Source organism: Phyllostomus hastatus, unplaced genomic scaffold (assembly GCF_019186645.2).
Source record: "Phyllostomus hastatus isolate PE091 unplaced genomic scaffold, TTU_PhHast_1.1 phas_scaffold_216, whole genome shotgun sequence".
Taxonomy (NCBI): Eukaryota; Metazoa; Chordata; class Mammalia; order Chiroptera; family Phyllostomidae; genus Phyllostomus; species Phyllostomus hastatus.
Genome location: NW_025334018.1, coordinates 5854845 through 5863697, shown reverse-complemented (window position 1 = coordinate 5863697; position 8853 = coordinate 5854845). Strand labels below are relative to the sequence as shown.

Sequence of the window (8853 nt, the reverse complement as noted above, 5' to 3'; positions counted from 1 at the left end):
TGGCCACTAAAGTCTGGTAAACAGAGTTAGGTAAAGAGACAATAGGACTTCTGCAGCCATTATCCATTTCAAGAAGTAATAATATCATGGGTGACACCTTGGCTGGAATCCTGCATAAGAAAATTTAACATAAAAAAAAGACTTCAATTAGATAACCTTTAAGCTTCCTTTTAAAAATATTCCATGACTCTTTGACATTTGTTCCCTGACGTCCCTGTACACACTCCATTCAACTTCAGCTAAAGTCTACATAATTTGTTACCAATGCATTATGCGAGCTACTTCATTGAATACGCAAGAGGTCTTGGTACAGCATTCAAAGACTCTGACAGGTGGAACTGATACTCGCCCAGATCTGGGACCTGCTAATGCAATCTCAGGTGAACGTGTAAGGAAGTAAGAAGGTAAACACTAGGAGGTGGGGATGGAGGTGGAGCTGGGTGTGTTTGGGAGTGCATTAGGACATCTCAAAGAGAGCAGCTCCTCCCTAAGAAGGGCTATTATAAAAAGGCCACTATCCCCAACTGGCAGCACCCTGTAAGCTGCTTCAGTCTCCATCCTACTCATTCCTCTGGTGAACTAGGTAAGTGAGCAGGAGTATTTGGAGCTATAAATGATGAGAATCTAGGATGTGCTCTAAGGTAAAGAGGCACTGGATACCAGTCTTCTTTTTAATATACTTTGGAGAGCTTTGGTATAAGTTTATTGAGATGAAAAATGAAGATAACTAGGACTGATAGCACCTCTTTTCTTTTGGGTGATTTCCTTAAAGATTATGGGCTCAAATTACCCAATAGGCGGGTTGTCTCCTTTTCTGCTGAGCCTTTTCTCTCTGTTGTCTAACTGATAAAGCCTGAGGGTTACCGTATTTTTTCGGACCATAAGACACACCTAGGTTTTAGAGGAGAAAAATAGGAAAAAAAATTTTGAAGCAAAAAATGTAGTGAAATATTTAATAACATAAATAATATAATATTTCACCAATGTAAATGTAAACAGAACTTAACAGCAGCATTAACAACCATTATTCCTCCCAAATTTGCACGGGAGTGGGGGGAGGGGTGTGTCTTATAATCCAAAAAATAGTAGTCCCTGCCTGAACAGTGAAAACAGAAGCTGAGCCTGAGAGTAGATGCCCCCAGTTCCATATCACATAGGCCTGCTATTGGCTTTGCGCACTTTGTCTACTTTCTTTGGCCTAGGAGTCTTGAGGGTCTAGTTTAGACACTGGCACTCCTTGGTTGGGTAATAGACTTGTCCCTCTGTAGTGGGATGGTTGAGACCTGGAAATGAACTGAGGAAATGGCTGAACAGGCACACCCAGGATTTCTACAGCTCCAGAACACAGCTCAGAAAATTATCCCTGGTAGAGGCAGAGAGACCAAAAAAGAAAGTCATTGCTTATATGTTCATTCAGGAGTGGAAATATAAGATACAGATTCTGTTCCTAATTTCATCACTTTCTTGCTCCATGACTTGAACAAGTCATTCAACTCTGGATTGGCTCTTGATTACAACAGACTTAAATTAGTCATGCCTCATTAATTTTGAACAATTATTACAAATGATTGAAAGTACTTATGTGTTTAATCAAGAAAAAGGAGCAATAAGAGGTGGATCTCTCCTTTTTTCCTCCTTTAGGTTAATTATATCAACAAAAAAGATGCCTAAACTTCTACAAAGCATCGTCACTGTCATCGAAGTTTTCTACCAATATGCCACCCAGGATGAGGAGTGTGACATGTTGAACCGGGCAGAACTAAAAGAATTTTTGGAAAATGAATTTCATCAAATTATGAAGGTAAGAACTCCATGTCAGGACTGAAAACAACTACAATTCCCTTCTCCTCTCTTTCTACCTTTTGTCACATATGTCAAACACCTAGAGGACTCTCTCTACTTGGTAACAGAGGACACTTTTTGGTAAAGGCTTGAAATAAGATCAAAAGTTGACTTGTAATGGTTTCTATACATTGACCAAGGGAAGTAATCCTACAGAAAAAAAAGATAGACAAAGGTCCACAGATTAAATAATGTCTTACGTGAATAATTCTTCTTGAATAGCAACTGAGATGATCCTTGGAAAAACTGGAAAGTACATAATAGGCATCTTCTTCCCTTTCTTTGTCTTTCTTCAGCCCAAAACATCCTAACCACTGTCCATTTCTGAAAATCTGGCACTGAGTGGAGGAAATTAGCCTCTTACTCCTAAATCATGAAAGAGAGAGACCACCGCCTTAAAGTGTCAGTTCTGGAAATAAACATTTGGGGGATTAGATCTATCTATTGATCTTTAACTCATTAAATCCAACTGCATACTGAATATTTTTATTTGGATTCCTATCAATATCTTAAATTCAGTATGTCAGACACAAAACTCATCATCCTCCTTTCTAAACTCTCCTCTTATTTGCCCAAAGCAGAAATCTGGTACCATTCTTAACTTCCGCTCTCAGCATGTTCCTCTACCCCTAACCTCCATCAAATTCATTAAGAGTCTTTCAAAAGAGCCCATTTCTCTATCACTCTTGCTATCCTCTCATTCAGCCACTTCTTTCTTCCAATCTCACCACTACATAGAAATCTAATCATTTCACATGCAGTTCAAAATCCTTCAACAGCTCCCAGTTCTTAAAGTTCAAATTTATTTAATATGACTTAAAAGGCATGATTTGCTCCATATTCATCTCTCAAAAAAGTCATGTTCTTGACTTTTGAGGCTCTGAATTTAGCAATCCTACATTTCTTTCACTTCCTTGTATATGAGTTATGTTTTCTCTCATCTCCAGCTCTTTGTTCATACTGTGCCCTCTGCCTGGGTCCAACCCACCCTTCAAAGACATCACTTACTCCCATTAACCATCCTTGAACCCCAAATGGTTCCCCTCTGGTATACCCATAGAAACATTATCACAACAAATTGTAATTTTAAATTTGTGTATATGGCCCACTAAACTTTAAGTTCCATTTTGTTAAAAACCAACTTGTTCGCTGCACCTAACTCAATGCTAGACAGATAATAGTAGGTACACAATAAATCTTTGTTGAATGAGTAAATGAATTGAGTTGATCAATTAAGCTACACAAATTTTTTTAAAGTCATATATAATTAATATAGGTATCCAAATTGTTATTTATAAATTAGCTAATCATTCATATCTCACCCATTCCTTATAAAAATAATATTCCAGTTGCATACTCTTCTAGCTATCATTGCGCCAGAATTTCTCACTGCATTATTCATTATATATCCCTTCTCTCTTTGTGCTCAGCCTAGGGCAGCCCAGCCTAAAGGACCATGTGGTTTGACTCTACCTATGTAAGCCAAACATTCACGTTTCTACAACCCTCCTTCAACTGGTTAGCTGCATGTGTGGTACATACTGACAGAGTTGCCCTTGTACCTTGTTCCTATACAGAATCCAGATGATCCAGACACTGTAGACATCATCATGCAAAGTTTGGATCGAGACCACAACAAGAAAATGGATTTTACTGAGTATCTTCTGATGATATTCCAACTGGCTCAGGCTTGTAATAAAATCATTGGGAAAGATTACTGCCAAGCTTCAGGGTCAAAGCAAAAGGGTCATAGTCACCAGCACCAAGAGGAACATAGTGAAACAGAAGAGAAAAATAAGAAGCAAGAGTCATCTTCTGGCCCTTCAAGGAAGGGTACAGGAGAGAATGATTCATATTCCAGGGGCTCTAGAAGAAGCATTAAACACAGGCCTCAATTCAGCTCCAAAAGAATTGGACATCAAGGAGGTTTATCTAGTTTGGGGCACAGACAAAGCTCTGGGGAAGGCCATTTCAAAGATGGTAAGAAAAATAAGTATGGTTCTCATCAGCAAGAAAGGTCAGGGAGTGAAGAAGTTGGTTATACTCATTCAAGTAACTATAAAGAAAGATCACATTCAGCAAATCAGTCAGGTGGTTACGGAGAAGGGCATGTTTGCCACTCAGAAGATCAGTCTTTCAGTTCCCATCAACATTGCTCTGACTCAGACAAATCTTCAGGAAATAGCCAACATAACAAGAAATCAAGCCAGCATCACGGATTCAGCTCAGGAAGCCATGGAGGACAAGAACACCAGTCAAATTCAAATACACTCACTGGTTGTGGTCATGAGTCTGGCTCAGGTCAGTCTTCTCAACAGAGACGGCATGAATCAAATGCAGGATCTCAATCAGGAAACTGTGAAGAACAAGGATACTGTTCTAGTTCAAGTGAGGCATCCACTTATGGGTCACACTCAGGCCAGTCTTCTAGTGAAAGAACATATGGATCCAACTCAGGTAGTCAGTCATGCAGTTGTGAAAGACAAAAGCATGGCTCTGGATCAGGGCAATCCTCTAATTATGGGGAATATGGACCTGGATCTAATCAATCTTCTAGTCAGAGGAACCGTGAGTCTCATTCAGAATCCAGTTTAGACGAGTCATCAAGCTGTGGACATGGACCTGGGTTTGGTCAGTCTTCTGGTTTTGGTCAACACAGGTCTACATCAGGACAGACTTCTAGGTATGGAAAACATAGTTCAAGCTCAGGTCATTCCTCAAGATACGGTCACTATGGGTCTGCATCAGGTCAATCTTCTGGCTTTGGACAACATGGTTCTACTTCAGGACAGTCATCAAGCTATGGACATCATGGAACTAGCTCAGGTCAGTCTTCTAGCTATGGCCAACATGGGTCTGGCTCAGGCCAGTCTTCTGGCTTTGGACAACATGGTTCTACTTCAGGACAGTCATCAAGCTATGGACATCATGGAACTAGCTCAGGTCAGTCATCAAGCTATGGCCAACATGGGTCTGGCTCAGGCCAGTCTTCTGGCTTTGAGCAACATGGGTCTGAAGCAGGTCAATCCTCTACTTATGGACAACAAAGTTCTACTTCAGGCCAGTCATCAAGCTATGGCCAACATGGATCAGGATTAGGCCAGTCTTCTAGCTGTGAACAACACAGGTCTGAAGCAAGTCAATCCTCTTGTTGCGGCAGACAAAGATCTGGCTCAGGTCAGTCTTCTGGCTTTGAACAACATGGATCTGAAGCAGGTCAGTCCTCTGGCTATGGCCGACATAGGTCTGGCTCAAGTCAATCTTCTAGCCATAGCCAACATGGGTCTCAATCAGGTCAATCCTCTGGGTATGGACAACATAGATCTAGCTCAGGCCAGTCTTCTGGCTTTGAGCAACATGGGTCTGAAGCAGGTCAATCCTCTACTTATGGACAACAAAGTTCTACTTCAGGCCAGTCATCAAGCTATGGCCATCATGGAGCTGGCTCAGGTCAGTCTTCTAGCTATGGTCAACATGGGTCTGGCTCAAGACAGTTTTCCAGCCATAGCCAACATGGATCTAGCTCAGGTCAGTCTTATAGCTATGGACAACATGGATCAGGGTTAGGTCAGTCTTCTAGCTATGAATATGGGTCTGAAACAGGTCAATCCTCTTGCTACGCCCGACATAGGTCTGGCTCAAGTCAATCTTCTAGCCATAGCCAACATGGGTCTCAATCAGGTCAATCCTCTGGCTATAGACAACATAGATCTAGTTCAGGTCAGTCTTCGGGCTATGGACATGGGTCTGAAGTAGGTCAATCCTCTGGCTATGGCCGACATAGGTCTGGCTCAAGTCAATCTTCTAGCCATAGCCAACATGGGTCTCAATCAGGTCAATCCTCTGGCTATAGACAACATAGATCTAGTTCAGGTCAGTCTTCGGGCTATGGCCAACATCAATCAGGATCAGGGCAGTCTTCTGGCTTTGGGCAACATGGGTCTGAAGCAGGTCAATCCTCTACTCAAAGACAACATAGTTCTACTTCAGGGCAGTCATCAAGCTATGGACATCATGGAACTAGCTCAGGTCAGTCTTCCAGCTATGGCCGACATAGGTCTGGCTCAAGTCAATCTTCTAGCCATAGCCAACATGGGTCTCAATCAGGTCAATCCTCTGGCTATAGACAACATAGATCTAGTTCAGGTCAGTCTTCGGGCTATGGCCAACATCAATCAGGATCAGGCCAGTCTTCTGGCTTTGGGCAACATGGGTCTGAAGCAGGTCAATCCTCCACTTATGGACAACATAGATCAGGATCAGGGCAGTCTTCTGGCTTTGAACAACATGGCTCTGGCTTAGGTCAATCCTCTACTCAAAGACAACATAGTTCTACTTCAGGGCAGTCATCAAGCTATGGACATCATGGAACTAGCTCAGGTCAGTCTTCCAGCTATGGCCGACATAGGTCTGGCTCAAGTCAATCTTCTAGCCATAGCCAACATGGGTCTCAATCAGGTCAATCCTCTGGCTATAGACAACATAGATCTAGTTCAGGTCAGTCTTCGGGCTATGGCCAACATCAATCAGGATCAGGCCAGTCTTCTGGCTTTGGGCAACATGGGTCTGAAGCAGGTCAATCCTCCACTTATGGACAACATAGATCAGGATCAGGGCAGTCTTCTGGCTTTGAACAACATGGCTCTGGCTTAGGTCAATCCTCTACTCAAAGACAACATAGTTCTACTTCAGGGCAGTCATCAAGCTATGGACATCATGGAACTAGCTCAGGTCAGTCTTCCAGCTATGGCCGACATAGGTCTGGCTCAAGTCAATCTTCTAGCCATAGCCAACATGGGTCTCAATCAGGTCAATCCTCTGGCTATAGACAACATAGATCTAGTTCAGGTCAGTCTTCGGGCTATGGCCAACATCAATCAGGATCAGGCCAGTCTTCTGGCTTTGGGCAACATGGGTCTGAAGCAGGTCAATCCTCCACTTATGGACAACAAAGTTCTACTTCAGGGCAGTCATCAAGCTATGGACAACATGGGACTAGCTCAGGTCAGTCTTCCAGCTATGGTCAACATGGGTCTGGCTCAAGTCAGTTCCCCAGCCACAGCCAACATGGGTCTGGCTCAGGCCAGTCTTCTAGTTATGAACAACATGGCTCTGCAGGAGGCCAATCCTCTAGCTATGGCCAACATGAGTCTGGCTCAGGAGAATCATCAAACTGTGGTCAGCATGCATCCAGATCAGGTCAGTCTTCTGGCTATGGCCAACACAGATCTGCCTCTCACCAAAGTCAGCATGAGTCTGGCTCAGGTCAGTGTTCTAGCTCTGAACAATATGGGTCTGGCTCAGGTCAGTGTTCTAGCTCTGGACAATATGGGTCTGGCTCAGGTCAGTGTTCCAGCTCTGGACAATATGGGTCTGGCTCAGGTCAGTGTTCCAGCTCTGAACAATATGGGTCTGGCTCAGGTCAGTGTTCCAGCTCTGGACAATATGGGTCTGGCTCAGGTCAGTGTTCCAGCTCTGGACAATATGGGTCTGGCTCAGGTCAGTGTTCTAGCTCTGGACAATATGGGTCTGGCTCAGGTCAGTGTTCTAGCTCTGGACAATATGGGTCTGGCTCAGGTCAGTGTTCTAGCTCTGGACAGTGTGGTTTGGGATCTGGTCAGTATTCTGGCACTGAACAATATGGGTCTGGCTCATGTTACTCACCTAGCTCTGGACAATGTGGTTTTGGCTCTGGTCAGTATTCTGGCACTGAACAATATGGGTCTGGCTCATGTTACTCACCTAGCTCTGGACAATGTGGTTTTGGCTCTGGTCAGTATTCTGGCACTGAACAATATGGGTCTGGCTCATGTTACTCACCTAGCTCTGGACAATGTGGTTTTGGCTCTGGTTGTTCTAGCTACAGGCAACCTGAATCACAAGGGAGATGTGGGTCAATTTCAAGTGGTACTTCTGATGAGTATAGTAAACCCAAAACAGGCTCTACCCCAAATCAATCAAGAAGAAATAGCCAGGAATGGACAGGGTACAACCAAAAAGAAAATAGTAGTAAGTCTGATAGATATGAGAGTATTCATGGACAAACACAAGTACAAAGCTCATCAAATTGTGGCATTAGACAATTTACACCCTCCTATGGACAGTCTAGATCCAACACAACCAATACATTATTAATTTGCAAGGAGGACAGTAGACAAGATGGCTATTATTATCAAAGAGAAGGAGGTAACCGTGGAGGTGGAAGCACCAACTCAAGTTCACGCAGTTTCCGTAGCAGCACTCCACTCTATGAATATGTCCAACAACAGAGGTATTAATTCTGATGGTGAATAATAAATAGAAGTAAAATTAACTCAAGTAGCAATTTAAAAAATAAGTAACTGTAATAGACAAGCAATTTATTTTAAAGCTTCTTTCTAAAAGTGGATGTACTTGTTCCTATCTTTTTCATTTAACTGTATTCCTTGTGACTGGGTTCCTTCCAAAGAATGTAGAGTATGTGGGTGACACTGTTAGGAAATACTGAGTTGAATAAATAATGTATGGGACTAAATTTGGAAGAATAATAAAAAGCACTTATGGAGATTGGGGTTTAGTGGAGGTGTCTTTTTAAGAGCTCCTTATTTATGATTTATGCCACACTAAACCTTCATCTCTAAAAAGCAAAAAATTAGAAATGGATTACCAGTTCTGGAGCTAAAGCTTCTCCTATAGCAATGTGGAGTATAATTTTTGGTGTGTCCCACATCGAATGGTAACAGAAAGAAGACCCTAAAAGCAAAGATGTAATCTTGGACATTTCTTAGTTTATTAAACCACCAAGCCCTTATTCTTGGGTACATCTTTAACCAGTAAACTACAGAGGCACCAAAAAATGACATCAGATGCTTCTTTCTCCCTAGCCAGTGAGAGAGAGCATTATGTCTTAAATGGATGGGATGGACAAGTTCAGCATTAACAGATCCAAATGAGGGCTCTAACTTTGTTTTAGCAAGAAAGATGTTGCCCCCTACTCCTAAGAACTTGCTCCAGGTTTAAAAAAAAAACTTT

At 42.4% G+C, this 8853-nt stretch overlaps 1 protein-coding gene across 2 annotated transcripts; it reads left to right on the top strand.

The window, feature by feature from the left end:
- Nucleotides 1-542: 542 nt before the first annotated feature.
- On the top strand, nucleotides 543-8386 carry HRNR (hornerin). 2 transcript variants are annotated; one of them, XM_045861765.1, is made up of 4 exons: nucleotides 543-583; nucleotides 1642-1801; nucleotides 3420-5562; nucleotides 5989-8386. In XM_045861765.1, exons 2-4 carry the CDS (start codon nucleotides 1664-1666, stop codon nucleotides 8118-8120), a joined length of 4413 nt encoding a protein of 1470 aa, XP_045717721.1. In that variant the 5' UTR covers nucleotides 543-583; nucleotides 1642-1663; the 3' UTR covers nucleotides 8121-8386. The 2 variants fall into 2 exon arrangements, with proteins under 2 accessions (XP_045717721.1, XP_045717720.1); XM_045861764.1 differs by having other exon boundaries at nucleotides 5716-8386.
- The last annotated feature ends 467 nt before the right edge of the window (nucleotides 8387-8853 follow it).